The sequence below is a fragment of the Amblyraja radiata genome, chromosome 4, assembly GCF_010909765.2.
Source record: "Amblyraja radiata isolate CabotCenter1 chromosome 4, sAmbRad1.1.pri, whole genome shotgun sequence".
Classification (NCBI taxonomy): Eukaryota; Metazoa; Chordata; class Chondrichthyes; order Rajiformes; family Rajidae; genus Amblyraja; species Amblyraja radiata.
The window spans coordinates 84,908,850-84,934,605 of NC_045959.1; the positions used below are offsets into that span (position 1 = coordinate 84,908,850).

General features: G+C 40.8%; 1 protein-coding gene across 3 annotated transcripts in view; it reads right to left on the minus strand.

Annotated features, from left to right (window-relative positions):
- The window catches only part of slc45a4 (solute carrier family 45 member 4), a 60,554-nt gene that overhangs the window by 17,480 nt on the left and 17,318 nt on the right, over positions 1-25,756 (minus strand). For all 3 annotated transcript variants that reach the window (XM_033019930.1, XM_033019929.1, XM_033019927.1), the window contains exons 3-4: positions 5,990-6,178; positions 1,266-1,445 (exon numbers count right to left, since the gene is read on the minus strand). In XM_033019930.1, the coding sequence (XP_032875821.1) occupies positions 1,266-1,445; positions 5,990-6,178 (369 nt within the window). The remainder of the gene's footprint in view (positions 1-1,265; positions 1,446-5,989; positions 6,179-25,756) is intronic.

Below are 25,756 nucleotides of genomic sequence, written 5' to 3' on the forward strand. Positions count from 1 at the left end.
TCGCAAAGAATATAAAGAAGGATAGTACAAGCTTCTTTAGGTATGTTTGGAAAAAATTATTAGTAAAGACAAATGTGGGTCCCTTGAAGGCAGAAACAGGTGAAATTATTATGGGGAACAAGGAAATGGTAGAAGAGTTGAACAGGTACTTTGGTTCTGTCTTCACGAAGGAAGACACAATCTCCCAGAGGTACTAGAGGACAGAGGATCTAGGGAGACAGAGGAATGGAAATAAATTTACATTAGGTGAAAAATAGTATTGGGTAGACTGATGGGACTGAATGCTGGTAAATCCCCAAGGCCTGATGGTCTGCATCCCAGGGTACTCAAGGAGGTGGTTCTAGAAATTGTGGCCCCACTGTTGATCATTTCCCAAAATTTTATAGATTCAGGATCAGTTCCTGTGGATTGGAGGGTAGCTAATGTTATCTCACTTTTCAAGAAAGGAGCGAGAGAAAACAGGGAATTAAAGACCAATTAGCCCGACATCGGTGGTGGGAAAGATGCTGGAGTCAATTATTAAAGAAGTAATAACAGCGCATTTGGATAGCAGTAAAAGGATTGGTCCACGTCAGCATGGATTTATGAAGGGGAAATCCTGCTTGACTAATCTTCTGGAATTTTTTGAGGATGTGACAAGTAAAATAGATGAAGGAGAGCCAGTGGATGTAGTCTATCTGGACTATCAGAAAGCCTTTTCTAAGGTCCCACACAGGAGATTAGTGGGCAAAATTAGAGCACATGGTATTGGGGGTAGGGTATTGACATGGATAGAGAATTGGTTAGCAGACAGGGAATAAATAGTAGGAATAAACAGGTTCCTGTCAGAATGGCAGGCAGTGGCGAGTGGACTGCTGCAAGGCTCGGTGCTGGGGCCACAACTATTTACAATATATATTAATGATTTAGATGATGGAATTAAAAGTAACACTTGCAAATTTGCAGATGACACAAGCTGGGTGGCAACGTGAACTGCGAGGAGGATGTTAAGAGGTTGCAGGGTGACTTGGACTGGTTGAGCGAGTGAGCAGATGCATGGCAGAAGCAGTATAATGTAGATAAATGTGAGGTTATCCACTTTGGCGGCAGGAACCAGGCAGATTATTATCTCAATGGTGTCAGATTAGGAAAAATGATAACAATGAATGGCGGTGCTGGCTCAAAGAGCTTAATGGCCTCCTCCTGCACCTATTTTCGATATCATAAATTATCAGTCTTATTTTTATAGCCAAAAGGTCAGCTAAATAAAAATACAAATTTCAAACCTGCAGAAAATGCATGGATATTGAGTGCCAGATCTTGTTCCTCTGTGTCTGCCACATCCAACAAATAAGCTCTGATTGGTCCCTCTGTTGCATCTGCACAGAAGTCCAATACTACTACACCTAGAACAGTCAGGACTATACCAATTGGCTGATGATCAGGGATGTCCCCAATGGATAAACCTGAGAAACAGATATTTTTGAATATTAAAAGCATTGCCGGAAACACATGCTTACACGAAAGTTATCACACCATTTTCTAATGCCCACAATGGCTATGTTTCAATTCAAAACATTTAAATGTTTTCAGCAAAGTTTGATTGGAATCAGCTTTTTTATTTGGGAAGAGGACACAGGCTTAGATATTTCAACAGTCGACATATCAAATGTTGCATACCTCTTTTGCCTTTAAAGTACAATCACAGATGAAACTATTATGTAGCATGCTTCGTCACAATTAAAATGAAAAAAAAATCAAAATACAAATTATTCACTTGTTGTACAGAACTGAATCAGGTCCTTTGGCCCAACAGAGCCATCAAGTACACATATATAAATCCCATTTATCAGTAGTTTGTGTCCTGCTGTGCATGTGATTCAAGTGCTTGTCAAGCTCTTGGGACTTGGACATAAAGGCTCTTTTGTTTCTCAATACTTTCTAGTGTAAATCCCCCAAAAGACATCACTTTACACATTAGAACACAATTTCATTAGTCACTGCTCATCTTTCCAGCCGATTAATATCATTTTCTAGACATCTCTCCTCAATACCTACACTATCACCATGCAGCGGTAAAGTTACTGCCTTACAATGCCAAAGACCTGGGTTAGATCCTGACTATGAGCGCTGTCTGTACAAAGTTTGCCCGTTCTCCCTGGGACTGCATGGGGTTTCTCCAGGTGCTCTGGTTTCCTCGCACATTTCAGACATGCAGGTCTGTAGGTTAATTAGCTTCTTCCATATATTGTTCCTAGTGCATAGGATAGAATTTGCGTACGGGTGATCTATGGTCGGCGTGGACTTGATGGGCCAAAGGGCTTGTTGCCAAGTTGTATCTCTAAACTGAACTGAACCACCAATTATCATCTTTGGATATTAAGCTGTCCTTTGATATTGCAAAAATACTTTCATTGCCCATTTTAAAATATTCCTCAAATTAGGTACTTATACTAGAAAGGTTTCATTCACACTTAAAGGACTGCAGATATGAATCAGCAATGTCCAAATGTTCTCGCTGATTATTTTGCATAAATAACCATTCGTAAATGCATTCAAAATGGGATTTTAGGTTACTTTTGGCTGAATGGATAGTCAACTCAATTAATAACAATTAATAACAAGTGCGGTGAATTAACAACATATTTCATATTAAAGTGTTGCACCAGCTTAGAAACAAGGCACTAATAATGCATGATCAAAATTTATCATAATTTCAGTAATGCAAATTTGATCAATGCTGTTTTGAATAAGTTTATGAATAAATAACCAAATATATTCCAAATAAGAGAACTGAAGTCATCTACACATTCTCATCTTATGATTACCAAAGCATGGCTTAGATGGCCAGTAAGGAAAAAACAGAGCTCTTTAGAGGGATTTTTATTAAGAGGAAAAACAAAATGGTTTACATCTTCAGGTTTTCACATCCACCAAAAGTCACAAACCAAGATGAGGAGGTTGTGAAGACAATGGATCAACCTTTTAAGAAGAAAGAACACAAGTTACAAGTGACTGCAATCGTCCATCTCAGATGGCTGTGGATTATCAGTCTGGGTACAGTCAAGGACGTAACTCCTTTGGGCAGGGAGGATACAAGGATCAGGCATCGAAACAATCAGTCGGGACATTGCTGCGTGGCACGGCAAGTTTGAGTTAGGAATCCAGGCACATGGCAGCACATGGAAAATAATACTAGACTATTCACCAGTTATACACATTTCAATTCCATCTTGGCAACTGAGGCATTTTAATAACATCTGGAATTTTATAGAAGTTGGCCTTAGTGCTATAGGGGAGAAAATATTTCCTCCTTACCTGGCCAGGAATTCTCTCCCTCCCCCACCCTACTCACTCATTAGACACTAATAAAGATTTTGTGTTTTGTTTAACAAAGTCACCTGCCATGCCATTTTTGTGTCAATTTTTTCACAAAATCACACAGTAGTCGTATCATAGATACAGTAGTCGTATCATAGACTTGACATAGACATCCACAAATTGAGCATAATGATGAAGATCAAAGCCAATTCTGAGAGGAATGGCCAGAAATAAATAATTTAAAGAGATTTAATAATAATAATAATAATAAATTTTATTTAATTGGCGCCTTTCAGACATCTCAAGGACACCTTACATAGTAATCGGAATAAAAACATATAATCGGAATAGAACAGGTAAAAAAGACATCACAGAGACACAAATTAAAAACAGAATTCAATCCAAAAACAGAAAATCATAACACAGTGTGAAGAGAGAGCAGTGGCAGCCAAAGCGCGCCAGCGTCCACTCTCTCTTCACGGCAGCCATCTTGGACACAGACCTACAGGACTACAATTAGACAAAAAAATCATCCCCCCACAGTGGATAGCACTGTGGAGGAAGGCACAATGTCCAGGGAGGGAGAGTTTGAGGGAGAGTTTACTGCATACTTCTCTCCAAAGACTACTTTATTCAAAGTTCCTCTCCCACTGCCAAAAGCCTAATCAAAGTACCACTTGAATATCTACTTGATATTCATTTTCCAAATACATTTAAGGGACACATTTCCTTTTGAACAATTTTATTGACCACCAGGAATAGCTGCAAATTTTTAAACATTTTTAAAAACTTTCATTTTATAATTCTTATATGGTTTAACTTGATCTTTTAAATCGTGCAAGAAGTCACTCTAATGAAACATTAAATATTTAGAGCAAGTTATATTAAACCAGAGTCATTGATTGTGAATGAAATGTCATCCATTACAAGATCAGCAGACACATTGTTCATCATACTGGTGCCAAAGTGGCATGGGAAAAAAAAGTAACCTGTTTTTACACATATGAAAAAGGTATTTATTTGTTTTTCAAAACATCATAAACAGGAGGTGTTTTAAAGATTTGAATCTGATAAGAAAACAAGTGTTCCAATAATATAGCCTTTGACAGCTGCTTGGGAATAGTTTTTATGAAAGGAAAACAACAGGAAGCATTTCCTTTGAATTGCTTCCTGCCGTTTTTTTCTCACGTGAAAGAGATTTATGGAATCCCCAATGCGTGTGAATGAATTAGACTGAAAACTACCAACCTGATGGAATACGTGATCACTATTGTAATTTGTTTTCAAATTAAAGTGACTAATAAAAAAAACATTATGGGATATGGTGAATTATGCTTGCAATCATAAGATTAAATCCTCAAGTTGGAAAAACATCAATTTTCAAGACAGGACCTTTCTACACACTGATCTGAAGGGTCCCAACATGAAACCCACTGGCCACTATCCATGTTCTCCAGAGATGCTGACTGACCCGCTGAGTTACTCCAGCAATATCTGTTTTTAAATAAGAAAAAAAATCAAAATTGGTACCTAGCAAGATATCTGGATGTCAGCTGCAGAAAGAGAATATTAAGATAAAATTTAAAAAAAGCGCTCAATCTATTTGGAAGGAGGAAAGGGACACAAGCTTTCTAAATTGTAACAAATATCCAGGTCTGTTCTTAAAATCAACAGTCAAACTTGCTTCTGTTAAAATTATCAATAGTTTATCAAGTGTTTAAGAAAGAACTGCATATGCTGGAAATATCAAAGGTAGACAAAAATGCTGGTGAAACTCAGCGGGTGAGGCAGCTTCTATGGAGCGAAGAAATAGGTGACGTTTTGGGTCGAGACCCTTCTTCAGTCAATTACAATTTGGTCAGATATGTGGATAAGAAGACAGATATGTGGATAAGAAGACATTTGGTCAGATATGTGGATAAGAAGGGTGTTGAGGAACATTGGCCAAGTACAGGCAAATGGGACTTTGAAACACTGCAGTGCGATCACACCTTTCCTGTTACGTGGTGCCTAGTACAAAACTCATGCTGTGGCCTAACATGTACAATTCCAACATAAACTGCTTGCTCTTGTGGTTTCTGCCTTGGCTAACAAAAAAATTGATACTTTTTTAATTACTTTATCTTCCGCTTCTACTACACTTAAATATCTGTGGACATAGACAAAGGTCCCTCTGTTTTTCTCAATATCTTCCCAGTTATTGTAGATTTCCCTTCTTACTCCCCAGCAGCAATAATTTATGTTTCACTGGATTATATTTCATTTCCCACTTTACTGTTCAGCTGCCACGATCATCCATGCTTTTCTTCTTCCCACTCAATCATACTGCCATCGTTTTGTATCATCTGCAAACATTTATCACAAGCTACTTATATTTAAATCTAAATTACTTAGTCTTTAATATGCCAAACAGAATGGAAACCAAATAGCAAGTCTCTTATAAACCCATGGATATTAGCCTACCAAGTCACAAACGTGCACAGTTGATTTCTCTGCTGCTTGGCACAGAGTTGTTTGGATTCTCTGGCACAATTTTTGTAGTTAAGTTGATTGAACAAACCACAAAATAAAGTGGCTTAAATAACTACAATATCTAAAAAAGTGGTCAACTTATTCCAAAATTATTTAAAATGTCATGAATGAATATAGTTGATGGAGACCACTGAAGTACAATCGTTCCATTATTTACCTATGATCGAGCCATTTAGGAAGAGTGCAACTCCGAAGAGGACTCCAATACAAAGAGCTAGGATGAAGGGGCGACGGCGGCCCCAGCTCAAAGTGCAACGGTCACTAGCCGAACCTATCAGTGGAGTGAAGATCAGTCCTAGGATTGGGCTTAGAAACCATGTGAGGCTGTAGTATTGTTCTGGAAGACCTGCGAGAACAAAATTGAAACTTCGTAAGTAGAGCAAGTAGACAAACAGTTAAACATTTACAGAAATATTTTCATCCAATTTCAGGTTTTCTCACTCTTATGCAAGTTAATGTAGAATGATCCAAGGAAGCTGACTGTGCTTTAAAAAAATCAAATCTGGATTAGGAACCGACATTAATAATTTCAAAAAGTCCTCTCCGAAGCTGTTATCGGTGCAGGAATTTCAGGCAAAAGGTACAGGTACAAGGTACAAAAATGAGAATTCTCCTGCGATTGTGTGGATTTCCTCTGGTGGTTTGATTTTTGTCCCACACCACAAAAACCCATGGGGGGGGGGGGTTTATTGATCACTAAATTGCCCCAAGTGTAATAGGTGTGTGGGAAGAATACAGCGGGTCAGGTTAGGATTAAGGGCAAATAAGTAGCAGGATGGTTGGTGGCCTGTTTATGTCCCGCCTCTCCAATATCTTCATTCATCATAATTGAAAACATTAGCGATGCAGTGGTGCTGGTTTCTGACGGGAACGGTGACAAATGCACCACACATCTCTTCCCTCCAGTTGCTGCGGACCTTCGCTACTGGAAGTATAGGATTTTGGTGTGTGTGCTTTAATCATCATTCCTTACAATGCCATGTATGACAGTGATCGCAACTTCTAATGAAGTATGGATGGCTGTTGGCTCTCTAGAAACTCATCTAATCCAACATCCAATTATATTTAACTATCTTGAAGCACTTGTTTCATCACATTTTCAATGCCATTTCATTGCACGTCGCCTAAATCCTGTCCCCAAGCCCACCAGATACTATTATTATCTTTTTCATTACAGAAGTCCATTAAAATAGGAACCTTCCCATTATCCCCAAAATTAGTTTATTTTTGCTGTATTTTCATGCAAGCTATCAAAGCTACAAATGGTCTTATTCCACTATGCATTTGGACAGCAGCATTGCCAGAGCAAGACTGCACGCACTCGAGGAACAGCACTTCGTGTTGCTTTACAATCTAATGGTATGAATATTGAAGTCTCCAATCTTGGTTCAGACCCCCTTCCTTCTCTTTTGTATTATAGGCATGATTCCAGCATCTCCAATTCACCTCTGACTATAGCAGCCTATATTAAAGCTTTTGTATTGCAATTGATACAGTTGTACAATCAGCTGTTGCTCAAATGTGACGATGCTCTTGTCATTATGGACAAGAAAAATCACTACAGGAGCAATGTCTAGCGTCGTTACAAATTCCTGCCATCAGTGGCGCTCTAGATCTGCATGGCGCCTGTGCTTGCGACTCGAGAAGCTGTGTTGGGTGGGGCTTAAAATGCAGGTTTTTATTGGTTGACAGGGAGGGTTTTTCTTGTACGACAAGCTTATGAAGAAATTTTGTTCTGTCATCCCGTTCGCGATTTAAACAAAAAAACGTTGATTGACTATTTAATTGCTAGATGAAAGTCGGGCCCAACTTCAACGCCTTCAAAATCATGGATCGCAAGTTCTGGACAAAACAAAAGGTATGTACTGTGGGATGTTTATTTAACATCTTATCTGGTTTTCGGTGCAATTTCATTTTAATCTGATGATGCGAAATATGTTATTGAGGCCCCGATATCGGCTGTGTCCTGCCTGCCGGCTGAGACAATAGACAATAGACAATAGGTGCAGGAGTAGGCCATTCGGCCCTTCGAGCCATGATCATGGTTGATCATCCCCAATCAGTACCCCGTTCCTGCCTTCTCCCCATGACTCCGCTCTTTAAGAGCCCTATCTAGCTCTCTCGAAAACATCCAGAGAACCTACCTCCACCGCCCTCTCAGGCAGAGAATGTGAGTGTGAGCAAAATCATGGCGGCGGTATCATAATCCACAAATATTTTGTGTTATTGTGTACCCATGATCAATATTTGCATACTAAATATCTGACTAAAAAGTTCCACTACATAGTTTTTAATCAGATATTTAATACGAAAATATTGATGGATAGACAATTACACAAAATAAAGATAAGTTAGATGTTCTTAAGACATGATTGTGCAAAAAATAATGATTTTGATTATCTTGAGAGTGGATGTTTGTGATTTTGAACATATATCTGTGTAAAATGGTCCTTGCCTGCTGCAGTGTTATAAACCAACAAAGCAAAATTTATGGGAAGTAAACATTCAATTCAATTCAAACATTCAATTCAATTCCTCTGATTTGGCATAGAAATGTGAGATCTAAAAATCATGTTATCAGTTTGTTATTTGGATACTTTATAGATACTAATTAAAAATTCAATTTTAGCCTTTTCTTAAGAATGGGATAGATGTTTAGATCTAGTAATTGAATTTAGATGAATTTAATTGATTGGATGACACTGATGAATATGAACTTTGTTGGGTATTTGCTATTTGTTTTAACATTTAATTTGTGTTAGGCATTGTTGAATAAAATAATTGATACTTTTTTTCCCTAAACTGCAAATAAAAACTTGTTTTTACTTAATGCTGTTCAGTGTTTTTTTGCACAAGGCAATTCATTTGCTGCTGTTAACTCAAGGGTGAAGATTCTCATTAACCGGACTTTGCTTAAGTTTAAAAAACTCAGCAATCTCAAGAAACTTGAAACATTTACGGAAATTTGTGATAAAAGTTTTAAAGAGAAAGCAAAACTAAATAGATTTGAAGGACACAAAGATTCAGGAACTCAAAACCAAATTACGTGGGAATACTTTGGCACGAGAGCTTGCTGAAACCAAGGCAGAGTTTTTGAAACTTAAAAGCACACAGCAATTGCTCAAGTTTCGTGGCAGTAAGAAAAAGAGGAAAACTGTTTCAATTCACCAGTACAGAAAAGTTCAGAAAAACTAAAGGACAGGGAAGAGGATGAGACGCCTCGAATTTGACAATCTAGTCCTCAAGGAAACAATCAAAACTCCGGAGGCTGCCAGTATTGTCAAGTCAAAGGTGGACCAGAAGACTTGCTCCTCAACAACAAGGATGCACATGTTTGACTGTATTGTAAACAAAACTCCCACAGCAAATATTCCAAACTTGATAAGCCAGTTGCAGAAGTGAAGTGGACTTGATCTGGATAGTGTTCCTCAACGCAGTGCAGTTGAACTTATGGCCCGAGAATTGGGAGCTATTGCAGAGTTACAGACAGCAGAGATGATCCTAGCAACAAAGGATTTGACTGTTGGTTTTGATGCAACCACCCAAGAAGAGACCCATATTAACAGTGCACACTTCACCACCACAAATGAACGTCTTTCTGCAACAGTCAATGAATTGGCTGGTGGGACTGCTGAGAACTATGCGCAACATATTTGCGATACTGTTGAAAATGTGTGAAACTTATACTTATTTCAATGAACAAGCGGATTTCCAAGACACCAGGCAAAATATGATAGACAACATTACAAATACACGGAGTGACAGGTGTGCAGCTAATCATGCTGCTAATAGGATTGTGAACAGCGAGTGGGGTAAATCTTTGAATTAGCTCTACTGCCACTTGCATCCTCTTGACTCCATCGCAACATCAGTACGCTCAGCCTTCAAAAAGCACAAACGATCCAGAGGCAGTCTTGTTTGGGAAGGACTGTCTAGCAGGAAATGTCATACTGCAGATGAACAAACTTCGTTACAAGAATGGAAAATGGGACCCAAAAGGATTTGTTGCATTTTTGGATGAAAGGAACATCCCCCGAGGTGTCCTTCCACGGTACCGTCGCAACAGATTACATATACTTTTCCATATTAGTGGCAAGCTCATAGAACATTATGCTGAATAGTGGAACATCCTGTGGGGGGTTGAGAAGCGCCATCCTCCATGACTTCACCCAGGCTGAAGCAAAAGTAGAACTTCAGATATTGGGCTTACTTGGCAAATATCTGACTGGGCTTTGGATGAAGATCTTCCAAGAATTCCAGAATCAGATCAACTATGTTGATGGCATCAAAGTGGTTAAAGGGGTGATTGCTGCTCTACGGAAGCCACAGAAAATCCAGAGAACTTGATATTGGCAAGGGAAGATTTCTTCGGTGAGGAAGTGCATCTTGATGCCAACATTGACAAAACTTCAGGAGCTACCAGTATATCCACAGTTCAGTTCAATGATGAGGAGCTGTCTTCAAGCTGTCATCACTGTGTTGGAAAGGCAGTATAGCAAATACTTTGAACTTGATGTAACTGAGAAACTGAAGGAGGAGACTGCATCTGCAAGATCACACAACATCGATGCGGAGGAGATAATGGGGATGTTTAGCACATCAAAACAGAAATCTCCCAATGCCACCATGTGTTATTTGTCATGTAGGATGCGGGCCTGCAAGAATAAAACAGACAACATCCTTGATAATCTCGAGGGGCAACATAGGAAGGAGGTGCTCTGTAGGCAATGAAATGGGGGAGAGTTCAGAGGAACGGACTGAAGAAAAAAGACGGAATTGAGAGCAGAAATCACCAAGCGACAGAAAGACAAGGAGTTGCGCAGGACACAAAAGAGGAAAAAACTGGAAAACAAATTTGAAAGAAACCGATTTAGACAGCATTCGCAGAGATTATCTGAATTTGGACTAGTCTAAATGTGACATTCTTAATGGGAAAGTAGTGGGCAGAAAAGAATGTCATGTGTGGTTTGAAGAGCAAAAACTTACCACAATTGAAAAGTTGAGGAAAAACAAGGTGCACAGAGTTGCTTATTGGTTGCAGTCTGAGGATTATTCTCCATGAAGACTTGGTCTTTTGCTAGAAATTGTAATTTCTTTACCTGTCCGTTATGGACTTCCAGCATTTAATATAATAATATTAAAGTTCTGATCTTGAGAATATCACATTTTTGAATTTAAGGCAGTCTGGGTGTTTATTTGGGAGATATTTCAGTCACAACGATTATTTTTTTAATTAGCTACTTAATTAGGTAATTAACTAATTATATACTTTAATTTCAGGTCATCAAAGTAAGATGTACTATGTTTGTTTCAGAATGCTTCAATCTATAATAACTGAAAATGTCATTCAGTTCTCTTAATTTTTAAGTTATGGGCTTATGTCAATTGACTGTCCTCGATCACAGCTTTTGTGTTAAGTTAATGGAAAAGCAATAGGGAACAAGATGCTGATTTCCAAGTATGAAAATGACCATAACTTTTTTGATACTGAAGACATGACAGTGAATTGGCTATCAAATTAAAGTTCTTTTTATGCTTTATCTGATGGGATAAATTACAGGCTTGATTTTTAACATCTCAAAATGTTGTAACATCCTTACAATGTCTCATCTTAAACATCCTCACTTTTTGCAGGACAGCTCCAGTCACCTACAGCTAGCTTATAACTTACAGCTGAGATATTAACATTGTGAATTCCAATGGTCGCAATGGGCATTATCGGTATATGCCTTCAATATACAAACAATAGTGAACTACAGTGCCCTCCATAATGTTCAGGACAAAGACCCATCTTTTATTTATTTGCCTCTGTACTCCACAATTTGAGAAATATAATAGAAAAAACATGTGGTTAAAAGTACATATTGTCAGATTTCTAATAAGGGCCATTTTTATACTTTTTGATTTCACCAGCAGGGTTTATACATAGTCCCCCCTATTTCAGGGCACCATAATGTTTGGGACACAGCAATGTCATTTAACTGAAAGTAGGCATGTTTAGTATTTTGTTGCATATCCTTTGCATGCAATGACTGCTTGAAGTCTGCGATTCATGGGTGTCTTCTCTGGTGATCCTCTGTCAGGCCTGTATTGCAGCCATCTTTTGCTTATGCTTGTTCCGGAGGGGCTAGTCGCCTTCAGTTTTCTCTTCAGCATACAGAAGGCATGCTCAATTGGGTTCAGATCATGTGATTGACTTGACCACTCAAGAATTGACCATTTTTAAGCTTTGAAAAACTCCTTTGTTGCTTTAGAAGTATGTTTGGTATCATTGTCTTGCTGTAGAACCACATCTGCGCCTTCCTCCCTCGCACCATGGACCCGCTGCAGTTCGCATACCGTCCGAACAGATCCACGGATGATGTGGTCTCCCAGGTTCTGCACACCACCCTCTCTCACCTTGACAGCCAGAAGGGGGGGCTATGTGAGGATGCTGTTCATTGATTACAGTTCAGCTTTCAATACCATAGTCCTCACCAGACTCGCTGAGAAGCTGCTGGAACTGGGGCTGAACACTCCCCTGTGTGCCTGGGTCCTGGACTTTCTCACCGCCAGGCCCCAGGTATACTGCTATCCCCCTCACCCTAAACATAGGATCCCCCAGGGTTGCATCCTTAGCCCCCTACTGTACTCCCTGTACATACATGACTGCATAGCCAGGTTCAGCTCCAACTCCATCATCAAGTTTGCTGATGACACTGTGGTGGTGGGCCTGATCTCCGATAACGATGAGAAGGCCTACCGGGAGGAGGTGGCTGATCTGGCACTGGTGTCAGGACAACAGCCTCCTCTTGAATGTAACAAAAACTAAGGAGCTGATTATGGACTTTAGAAGGGCTCAACATCAAAGGAAATGCACGTCCCTGGAGATAAATGGGACTACTGTGGATAGGGTGAGAAGCTTTAAATACCTGCGAGTCCACATCACAGAGGATCTGACATGGACAACACACACTGCCGCACTGGTGAGTAAGGCAAGGCAGCGCCTTTACCACCACAGGCAGCTGAGGAAATTCAGAGTCTCTCTGAGGATCCTTCAGTGTTCCTACTCTGGGGCTGTAGAAAGCATCTTGTTCGATAACATCTCAATCTGGTTTGGGAACAGCTCTGCCCAGGCCAGGAAGGTTCTGTAGTGCGTTCGGCTACACTCGCCCCCCCCCCCCCCCCCTGCAGGACCTATACATCAGGTGCAGATCCAGAGCCAGCAACATAATGAAGGACCGTACCACCCCAGTAACAGACTGTTCCAGCTGCTATGGTCAGGCAAGCGCCTCCGCTGTCACACTGTGAAAACAGAGGATGAGATGGAGTTTCTTCCCACAGGTCATTAGGACTGTAAACTCTGATCTCACCAGGGATTAATTTACTGTTGTGTTGTGTCTTTAAAAAAATAAAAATAAATCTAAAATGCAAATATTGGTTCCGTTCTATTATGTTCTGTTATTCTGTTGTTTTTGCACAATCCGCAGGCATTGCCACTTTCATTTCACTGAACATCTAGTATGTGTATGTGACAAATAAAGTTGACTTGAATGAACTGCCAGCCAATAAATTTTGAGGCATTTGTTGAACTTGAGCAGATAGGATGTGTCTATACACTTCAGAATTCATTGTGTTACTACCATCAATTGACAATAGGTGCAAGAGTAGGCCATTCAGCCCTTCGAGCCAGCACCACCATTCACTGCGATCATGGCTGATCATCCACAATCAGCACCCCGTTCCTGCCATCTCCCCATATCCCTTCACTCCTCTATCGTTAAGAAATCTATCTAGCTCTCGAAAGTGTCCAGAGAATTGGCCTCCATTGCCTTCTGAGGTAGAACATTCCACAGATTCACAACTCTGAAAAAGCTTTTCCTCATCTCCATTCTAAATGGCTTACCCCTTATTACATAGAAACATAGAAAATACAGTGGCTTGCAAAAGTATTCATACCCCTTGAACTTTTCCACATTTTGTCACGTTACAACCACAAACGTAAATGTATTTTATTGGGATTTTATGTGATAGACCAACACAAAGTGGCGCAGAATTGTGGAAGGAAAATGATACATGGTTTTCAAATTTTTTTACAAATAAAAAATTGAAAAGTGTGGCGTGCAAAAGTATTCAGCCCCCTTTACTCTGATACCCCTAAATAAAATCCAGTGCAACCAATTGCCTTCACAAGTCACCTAATTAGTAAATAGAGTCCACTTGTGTGTAATCTAACCTCAGTATAAATACAGCTGTTCTGTGAAGGCCTCAGAGGTGTTAGAGAACATTAGTGAACAAACAGCATCATGAAGCCCAAGGAACACACCAGACAGGTCAGGGATAAAGTTGTGGAGAAGTTTAAAGCAGGGTTAGGTTATAAAAAAATATCCCAAGCTTTGAACATCTCACGGAGCACTGTTCAACCCATCATCCGAAAATGGAAAGAGTATGGCACAACTGCAAACATACCAAGACATGGCCGTCCACCTAAACTGACAGGCCGGGCAAGGAGAGCATTGATCAGAGAAGCAGCCAAGAGGCCCATGGTAACTCTGGAGGAGCTGCAGAGATCCACAGCTCAGGTGGGAGAATCTGTCCACAGGACAACTATTAGTCGTGCACTCCACAAATCGGGCCTTTATGGAAGTGGCAAGAAGAAAGCCATTGTTGAAAAAAAGCCATAAGAAGTCCCGTTTGCAGTTTGCCACAAGCCATGTGGGGGACACAGCAAACATGTGGAGGAAGGTGCTCTGGGCAGATGAGACCAAAATTGAAGTTTTTGGCCTAAATGCAAAACGCTATGTGTGGCGGAAAACTAACACTGCACATCACCCTGAACACACCATCCCCACTGTGAAACATGGTGGTGGCAGCATCATGCTGTGGGGATGCTTTTCTTCAGCAGGGACAGGGAAACTGGTCAGAGTTGATGGGAAAGATGGATGGAGCCAAATACAGGGCAATCTTGGAAGAAAACCTGTTAGAGTCTGCAAAAGATTTGAGACTGGGGCGGAGGTTCACCTTCCAGCAGGACAACGACCCTAAACATACAGCCAGAGCTACAATGGAATGGTTTAGATCAAAGCATATCCATGTGTTAGAATGGCCCAGTCAAAGTCCAGACCTAAATCCAATTGAGAATCTCTGGCAAGACTTGAAAATTGCTGTTCACAGACGCTCTCCAGCCAATCTGACTGAGCTTGAGCTATTTTGCAAAGAAGAATGGGCAAAAATTTCAGTCTCTAGATGTGCAAAGCTGGTAGAGACATACCCCAAAAGACTTGCAGCTGTAATTGCAGCGAAAGGTGGTTCTACAAAGTATTGACTCAGGGGGGCTGAATACTTTTGCACGCCACACTTTTCAGTTTCTTATTTGTAAAAAGATTTGAAAACCATGTATCATTTTCCTTCCACTTCACAATTATGCACCACTTTGTGTTGGTCTATCACATAAAATCCCAATAAAATACATTTACGTTTGTGGTTGTAACGTGACAAAATGTGGAAAAGTTCAAGGGGTATGAAAACTTTTGCAAGCCACTGTAGGTGCAGGAGTAGGCCATTCGGCCCTTTGAGCCTGCACCGCCATTCAATATGATCATGGCTGATCATCCAACTCAGTATCCCATCCCTGCCTTCTCTCCATACCCCCTGATCCCTTTAGCCACAAGGGCCACATCTAACTCCCTCTTAAATATAGCCAATGAACTGGCCTCAACTACCTTCTGTGGCAGGGAATTCCACAGATTCACCACTCTCTGTGCAAACTGTGGCCTCTGGTTCTGGATTTTCCCAACATCGGGAACATGTTTCATGCCTCCAGCGTGTCCAAACCCTTAATAATCTTATATGTTTCAATAAGATCCCCTCATCCTAATTTCCAGAGTATACAAGCCCAGCCGCTCCATTCGATCAACATACGACAGTCTTGCCATCCCGGGAATTAACCTCGCGAACCTACGCTACACTCCTTCCTCAAATTTGGAGATCAAATCTGTACACAATACTCCAGGTGTGGTCTCACTAGGGCCCTGTACAACTGCAGAAGGACCTCTTTGCTCCTATACACAACTCCTCTTGTTACGAAGGTCAACATACCATTCGCTTTCTTCACTGTCTGCTGTATTTGCATGCTTACTCTCAGTGACTGATGAACAAGGACCACCCCCAGATCTCGCTGTACTTCCCCTTTTCCCAATTTGACACCATTCAGATAATAATCTGCTTCCCTGTTTTTGCTACCAAAGTGGATAACCTCACATTTATCCACATTATACTGCATCTGCCCACTCACCCAACCTGTCAAAATCACCCTGCATCCTCCTCACAGTTCACACTGCCACCCAGCTCTGTCATCTGCCAATTTGCTAATGTTACTTTTAATCCCTTCATCTAAATCATTAATGTATATTATAAATAGCCGCGGTCCCAGTACCGAGCCTTGCGGTACCCCACTAGTCACTGCCTGCCATTCCGAAAAGGTATCCGTTTATCCCTACTCTGTTTCCTGTCTGCCAATAAATGTTCTATCCATGTCAGTACCCTACCCCCAATACCATGTGCTCTAATTTTGCCAACTAATCTCCTTTGTGAGACTTTATCAGCAGTTGTATCATCAATGAAGATAAATGAGCCAGTACCTTCAGCAGCCATACATGCCCAAGCCATAACACTCCCACCAGTGTTTCAGATGAGGTGGTATGCTTTGGATCTTGAGTCGTTCCTTCTCTCCTCCATAGTTTGCTCTTGCCATCACTCCCTATACGTTAATCTTAGTCTCATCTGTCCACAAGACCTTTTTTCCAAAACTGTGGTTGCTCTTTTAAGCACTTCTTGGCAAACAGTAACCTGGCCATCCTATTTTTGCAGAGTAGCCTCTGTATTTCTGTTCATGAAGTCTTCTGCAGACAATGGTCATTGACAAATCCACACCCGTCTCCTAAATGTTTCTGCTCTGTTGGACAGGTGTTTGGGGATTTCTTTATTATAGAGAGAATTCTTCTGCCATCAGCTGTGGAGGTTGTCCTTGGCCTGCCAGCCCCCTTGCGATTAGTAAGCTCACCAGTGCTCTTTCTTTTTAATGATGTTCCAAACAATTGATTTTGGTAAGCCTAAGGTTTGGCTGATGTCTCTTAACAGTTTTATTCTTGTTTCTCAGTCTCATAATGGCTTCTTTGACTTTCATTGGTACAAATTTGGTCCTCATGTTGATAAACAGCAATAAATGTTTCCAAGGTGATGGAAAGACTGGAAAGGTGCTGAGAGCTCTCTTATATTTAAACACACCTGAGCAATTACAAACACCTGCAAAAGCCATGTGTCCCAAACATTATGGTGCCCTGAAATGGGGGGGGGGGGGGGGGGGGGGGGGGGGGGGGGGGAGGAGGGGGGAGATTAAAGACTGTATAAACACTGCTGTAATTTCTACATGGTGAAACCAAAATGTATAAAAACACCCATTAATCAAATCTGTGCACTTAATCACGTGATTTTTTCTATTACAAATCTCAAATTGTAAAGTACAGATGCAAATAAATAAATGGGTCTCCGTCCCAAACATTATGGAGGGCGCTGTATATTTCAGAAATACATTCATTAAAATGTTTAGATATTTCCCATGGTTGATTTGGTTTTTTTTTAAATATCTAAATCAGCAGCTTAAAAACACCTTTTGGAGATCTGCCATGGCAATTATATCATTTTAATGGAAATGGATCATTCATAACAAACAGGAAAGCCTGATCTTTTACAATTGGAAAGCAGTGGGATTAGTTGAAATGGCATTTCTCACAACACAGAATGTATTGAGCATCAATTTGCTGATTGAAAACAATAATATCAGCATAAATTCATACTGCAGGAAAACACATTGTGTTTGTCTAGTTCACAGAGAATGGCTCGAAAGTGCCTGACAGCCTACTCGTAACTATCCATCCCACATCTCAGCCAGAACAATGATATTATTTCCTATTGGCACAAGAAACGCTTTATTTCCTGTTGGCCCCATGATAAGTAGCAGGTGGATAAGCTCAGTACTACTAGCTATTATGAATACAGTTAATAATCTGAACAGGAAACAGCCGGATGCAGTTAGTGTAAAATGTGGCAGAAACAGGGTATCAATCAAGGAGTTGTTAGCTACATTCAATCTATTTCCTCAGTCTTAAAATTTATCTCCCAATTTCCCTTTTGAAAAGTGTTAATTTAAAAACAAATCACAAGTTTTTCCTATTCACACAGCAAGACTGTAACACGTTCAAATCAGTGATCCCTATATATTCAAACTGCCACTGCCTTTAATTCTTCGAGCCACCTTTTTGCAAAGGAAGAGAGAGTCGGCATCACATTCAACGTGTCAGCACAGCCTTTGCCCAACCGAAAAGGGCATTTGAAGATCAATACCCGTTTGATGTTAGCTGTTACAAAACACTGGGCACTGTTTTTGCTACTGATACTTGGACTCCCTGTAGAAATATAGTCACTGCAAAATCTACTAGTATTGTGAGCAAATATCAGTGCCCCATTCTAGGAGAAAATCCCCATCAGGGTCCTAATTACACTCAGTTAACTCTAATCACCAGACTTCAGAAATAAATCACAACCTCTCTGAAATATTACCATCCATCACGCGTGCTGACCTTCCCACCATCAGTGTGACCCACACCATCCTGGCCACATTGTCATTTCACTCCTGCCACCGGGAAGGTGGTGTAAGAACCCACAAACATCCAGGTTCAGGAACAGCTACTTCCCTACAACCTCCAAATAGGCTTCGAACTATGCAAACTTGGGGACATTTTTGACTTTGCACTACTATTGTCTATTTGTCTGCTTGGTTAAAAAAAAAAGTATATTATATTGATTTTTGGTGTTGTTTATTTGGGGTTTTACGGATTAATACATTTACAATTCTGTTGTGCTGTTGCAAGTAAGAATTTCAATGTTCCGTTTCAGGACATATGATAATAAAACACTTGACGAAACAGGAGAAAATATTCAAGGAACATCCTCAAAGTCTTCTTAGGGAAAAAGACTTGTGTGCATGCAACAAAAGCTTTTCAGTATACTGTGACAATAAATTAAACTCAAAGCCTTCTAGGGGGAAAAATTTAACACCCTCACCAATTTTCTGGCCCATGTCCTCACGAAAGTGGCACATCATTCAGAATGGCATTGAACGTTTGATGTCTATGTATTAAGAACACCCAGAAGTCCAGCATAAACAGTGGAAGGAATGCACCACCCACCATTTCACTGCCCATTCTGTGCAGAGTGTGGTTCCAAATCATCCAAGGCACTTCAGAATCCATGGAATTCCAATTGTAGAAACTTAAAACTCCACATTAGATTGATCTGAAAGGGGGGGGGGGGGGGTACCTATGTATAACACAGCTGTAATTTCTACATGGCGAAACCAAAATGTATAAAAATGACCCTTATTTGAACAATTTCTTTTCTTCGGTATTCACCAAGGAGAAGGATATTGAATTATGTGAGGTAAGGGAAACTAGTAGAGTAGCTATGGATACTATGAGTTTCAAAGTAAAAGAAGTACGGACACTTTTGAAAAATATAAAAGTGGATAAGTCTCCAGGTCCTGACAGGATATTCCCTAGGACATTGAGGGAAGTTAGTGTAGAAATAGCCGGGGCTATGACAGAAATATTTCAAATGTCATTAGAAACGGGAATAGTCCCCGAGGATTGGCGTACTGCGCATGTTGTTCCATTGTTTAAAAAGGGTTCTAAGAGTAAACCTAGCAATTATAGACCTGTTAGTTTGACTTCAGTGGTGGGCAAATTAATGGAAAAGATACTTAGAGATAATATATATAAGCATCTGGATAAACAGGGTCTGATTAGGAACAGTCAACATGGATTTGTGCCTGGAAGGTCATGTTTGACTAATCTTCTTGAATTTTTTGAAGAGGTTACTAGGGAAATTGACGAGGGTAAAGCAGTGGATGTTGTCTATATGGACTTTAGTAAGGCCTTTGACAAGGTTCCTCATGGAAGGTTGGTTAAGAAGGTTCAACTGTTGGGTATAAATGCAGGAATAGCAAGATGGATTCAACAGTGGCTGAATGGGAGAAGCCAGAGGGTAATGGTGGATGGCTGTTTGTCGGGTTGGAGGCAGGTGACTAGTGGGGTGCCTCAGGGATCTGTGTTGGGTCCTTTGTTGTTTGTCATGTACATCAATGATCTGGATGAAGGGGTGGTAAATTGGATTAGTAAGTATGCAGATGATACCAAGATAGGGGGTGTTGTGGATAATGAAGAGGATTTCCAAAGTCTACAGAGTGATTTAGGCCATTTGGAAAAATGGGCTGAAACATGGCAGATGGAGTTTAATGCTGATAAATGTGAGGTGCTACACCTTGGCAGGACAAATCAAAATAGGACGTACATGGTAAATGGTAGGGAATTGAAGAATACAGTTGAACAGAGGGTTCTAGGAATAACCGTGCATAGTTCCTTGAAGGTGGAATCTCATATAGATAGGGTGGTAAAGAAAGCTTTTGGTATGCTAGCCTTTATAAATCAGAGCATTAAATCAGAGTATAGAAGCTGGGATGTAATGTTAAAATTGTACAAGGCATTGGTGAGACCAAGTATGGTGTACAATTTTGGTCGCCCAATTATAGGAAGGATGTCAACAAAATAGAGAGAGTACAGAGGAGATTTACTAGAATGTTGCCTGGGTTTCAACAACTAAGTTACAGAGATAGGTTGAATAAGTTATATCTTTATTCTCTGGAGCGCAGAAGGTTAAGGGGGGGACTTGATAGAGGTCTTTAAAATGATGAGAGGGATAGACAGAGTTGATGTGGACAAGCTTTTCCCTTTGAGAATAGGGAAGATTCAAACAAGAGGACATGACTTCAGAATTAAGGGACAGAAGTTTAGGGGTAACATGAGGGGGAACTTCTTTACTCAGAGAGTGGTAGCGGTGTGGAATGAGCTTCCAGTGGAAGTGGTGGCGGCAGGTTCGTTGGTATCATTTAAAAATAAATTGGATAGGCATATGGATGAGAAGGGAATGGAGGGTTATGGCATGAGTGCAGGCAGGTGGGACTAAGGGAAAAAAGTTGTTCGGCACGGACTTGTAGGGCCGAGATGGCCTGTTTCCGTGCTGTAATTGTTATATGGTTATATTAAAATCTGACCATGTGCACTTTACCACATGTGATTTTCTCTTTTTTACAAATCTTAAATAGTGGAGTACATAGGTAAATAAATAAATAAATGATGGGTGTGTAGAAGTGGAATCGACCAATTGTCCAAATGGTGCCAGTACAACAACCTGGCTCTCAATATCTGTAAAACCAAAGAACTGATTGTGGACTTTGGAAGAGGAAGGATGAGGACCCACAATCCTGTTTATATCAATGGGACGATGGTGGAGAGAATCAAAAACATCAAATTCTTTGGCGTGCATATTTCTGAAGATCTTTCCTGGACCCAACACACTGATGCAATTATAAGGAAAGAACATCAGCGCTTCAACTTCCTGAAAAGATTATGGAGATTCAGTATGTGAAAGAGCATTCTCTTGAACATCTACAGGTGCACAGTAGAAAGCATATTGACTGGTTGCATCATTGTCTGGTTCAGCAACTTGAATGTCCGGGAGCGGAAAAGACAGCAAAAAGTTGTGAACATTGCCCAGTCCATCACCGGCTCTGACCTCCCCACCATCGAAGGGATTTATCGGAGTCGCTACCTCAAAAAGGCAGCCAACATCCGCACCACACCATCCTGGCCTCACATTCATTTCACCACAGCCATCAGGTAGAAGGTACAGGAGCCTAAAAACTGCAACGTCCAGGTTCATTTCATTGCTCTATCTAGGACATATGACAACAAAACACTCTCGAGTCGTGTCCCAAACGTTATGGAGGGCATTGTAGACCAGCTATGATTGAATAGCAGAATACACAATTGATCAAATGGCCTAATTCCGCTATCACTTATGACCTTATGATATGGTAGAGTTCTTAAATGATATGGTAGAGTTCTTAAAGGTAGAAATACTCCATATTTATATTTCCCAGAAGGTAACCAACCCATAACAGTACGACCGGTACTGATTATATAAATTAACTATTTACAGTCACTAGCAATATAAATTTATATACAGGATTTTAAAAAACATTTGCAACATCAAATTAACTGTTGTTTTACCACCAAACTATCACGGTTGGAAAGCCTTGATTCGGAACTTTGCTTCTTCCTGTCCAGCCCCCTTCATTCATTTAATTTTATGTGTTCCCACTCAGCTATGGATGCAGCGAACTAATCCTGAAACAAACTGAACCCGAACATGTTCTCAATCGATTTCGGATTGCCATATGCACATATCAACTGATTGATACAACTTCTGTTGTATCATGCTTCCCCCCATCTTCATCATATATTTTAACTCCCTGCACCTAACTTTCCTCAGAGCTCTTGAATCTGACAACTTCCATAGACTGACGCTCAAAGTATCTTTACTGTCCCTCTAATTAAACTAGTTGCTCCAAACCTCCTGACTTTTGCCATCTTCCTGCCTCCCTCCCCTTTCCTCTAATTTTGCCTTCAAAGTTAGGTTGCAAACTCAGCCACATCCTGGATCTCTCAGCATATGAACTTGTGAATGTTCAGGAGTATGGAAGGCACAAATCTATACATGAGAAGCAATGACTCAGACTGCTGGACCCTTTCTCAAAAAGCCCTTGCTTCTGTGTTCAAAGGAGATGCTGATCTATCCACAAAGGGACAAAAATAATAAGGAGAGGTTTAATTAAGTTGCATCAAATTTGATAAGATTGGAGGAATGTAACACTGTACCCATCCAAACTATGGAGCGTTATCAGAAGCATTTTCCTTCAAGATACTCTGTGCTACAAAAGGCAAAATGTGTTCATTCTGTTGAGGTATGATCCACATTGCAAAACCTCTAACCACCAAATGGTCACCAAACCATGAAAAGGCAATTACTCTGTTAATTGTCAATGCTTACTTGTTGAATATGGAAAAGCAGGCCATCTCCACGGTCCGGCAGCTTGTGTCTGCAATTGAGACAGAGCAAGATTTCCGCCAATGTCCTTACATTCTGACCAATGACAGACTTCTATACAGTCTTTGGCTAGTAAACTTCATGTGAGCAACATCCAACTACCAAGCACAAATGTATTTTTGCAACCATGGCTTATGCCTCCCTGCAGACAACTATGACACACCATCTCTTCCAGGAGATCTCATCTTGCTCCTCCATCATCTCCAATTCATCTTGAATGTAAACATGCAGTGTTCATTTGCAGCAGGCATATAAATAGTCCTGGAAAGGTTATAAGCTGTACCTAGAAAATATCTAACTTGCAATTGTAAAATTCATCCCCTCAAAACAGCCAAAATAATGCATCAGTGATAGCACTTTGCCTTGCAGTGTTCAATGGAATCTTCCAGAACTGATTTAAAAAAACACTAAAGTTCTTGTCCCAATTCCATAAGATGAAGAATTATGACAACACCTTCCACATCAAATTAGCACACAACTATTTCCTTTGAACACGGAGACATGATATTTGCAATTTTTGGAAAATCTGAGGGTAAGCCATTGGCTGCAACTAGCTATTCAAATTCAATTATGAGCTATTGCTATCCTTGGCAAGCAAAATGGCATCCATAATTTTCCACCACCTTATGCAGAAAGCCTCAAATAAATCTTCAAATCAGAAAAAAAAGCTGCTGAAAACCAAGATGCTAATCTTGTGGATTCAGAACAGCATGGCCATTTCACTGAATAGCATTAAGCTGTTTAAGGGCAGCACAGTGGTGCAGTGGTAGAGTTTCTGCCTTACAGCACCAGAGACCCAGGTACGATCCTGACAATGAGCGCTGTCTATATGGAGTTTATACTTTCTCCCCATTACTGCATGTGTTTTCTCTGGGTGCGCCAGTTTCCTCCCACATTCCAAAGACGTGCAGTTTTCTAGATTAATTGGGTTTGGCAAATTGTCCCGGGTGTGTAGAATAGAAAGAGTGTACAGTTGATCGCTGGTTGGCTTGGACTCAGTGGCCCAAAAGTCCTTGCTGTATCTTTAAAAGTAGACAAAATTGCTGGAGAAACTCAGCGGGTGAGGCAGCTTCTATGGAGCGAAGGAATAGGTGATGTTTTGGGTTGAGACCCTTCTTCAGACTGATGTGGAGGTGGTGGGAGGGGGGGGGGGGGGGAGAGAAGAATGGAAGAGGCCGAGACAGTAGGCTGTGGGAGAGCTGGGAAGGGGAGGTCCTCTGACATTTTCGGCACCTCTAACGGGATCCCACCACTGACCACATCTTCCCATCTCTTCCTCTTTCGGTTTTCCGCAGAAACCACTGTAACTCCCTGGTCAGTTCATCCCTTCCCAACCCCTCCTCTGGTACTTTCTCTTGCAACCGCAGGAAATGCTACACTTGTCACTTTACCCCCCCCCCCCCCGACTCCATTCTAGGACCCAAGCAGTCTTTTCAGGTGAGGCGGAGGTTCACCTGCACCTTCTCCAACCTCATCTATTGCATCCGCTGCTCTAGGTGTCAGCTGCTCTACATCGGTGAGACCAAGCATAGGCTTAGCGATCGCTTCGCCCAACACCTCCGCGCGGTTCGCACTAACCAACCTGATCTCCCGGTGGCCCAACACTTCAACTCCCCCTCCCATTCCGAATCCGACTTTTCTGTCCTGGGTCTCCATGGCCAGAGTGAGTCCCACCGTAAATTGGAGGAGCAGCACCTCATATTTCGCTTGGGCAGTTTACGCCCCAGCGGTATGAACATTGACTTCTCCAATTTCAGGTAGCCCTTGCTTTCTCCCTCCTTTTCAGCTCTCCCACAGCCTACTGTCTTCGCCTCTTCCCGCTCCCTACCTCCACATCAGTTTGAAGAAGGGTCTCGACCCGAAATGTCACCTATTCCTTCGCTCCCTCTCCTGCCATCCTCCTTCAAAATATAACACAAGATTACCACTCATCTTCGCTGACAATTGTTTTCCTATCACTGGTATTACGGACATTCCATCTACTAAACATTCAGATTAAACTATCTGTCCATTTCCCTTCACTAATAAGACAATTATTTAGTGATGAGAACGAAGCAAGCTTAGCCCATTCGTACATTACAATTGCACAAGGCATTGGCAGAGCCACACGGTGTTCCCTGTACAGCTTTCCCTCCATTTTCGTAAAAAGCAGTAACATTGGAGGTAGTCCAGAATACATTCACCAAGCAAATTTCCTGCGATGACAAGAAATACCAAAAATGGCAAAAAATATCAGGAATGTATTTGAGTTTAAAAGAATATGGGTGATCTTATTGAAAAAAGATCCGACGATCTACAACATGGTATATGTTGAGTATCAAATAAGGGGACATGGTTACAGGTAGGCAGATATTTAAACTGAGCAATGTTTTCTCTGAAAGAGTGGCAAATCTCTGGAAATCTCTATCCCATAGGGTTGTGGAGTTTAAAAATCACTGGACGTATTTAAAAAGGAGGATACATTTTGAAAGATCAGTAAATTAAGTTGTTGAGGCCAAAGGTTGATAAACCTTGATTATGTGGAACGATAGGGCTTGGCTTGTGGGATGAGATAGATTTACTCCTGCACCTATTTTTATCACTTGTTCCAGAAGTCAGACAATCCCCTCTCAAACCTCAGTTCAACCCAAGTGTGAATAACACACGTGCTTAAAAAGAACATCAGCAAAAACATGTCAGTTCTGAACATGTTTATTCCTGCACTGCACTATAAAAATCAGGACCTTAATTAACATTAGTTTTCAGACTGAAGCCTTGAACATTTGCCCTGCTAAATTTGATACATCGTCTCGATAGTTCAGGAGATAAAATCTTTTACACAATTGAGATTATATTTGGCTTCAGTGTCACAGACCGATTTGACACATGATAATTAGCTAAGAAC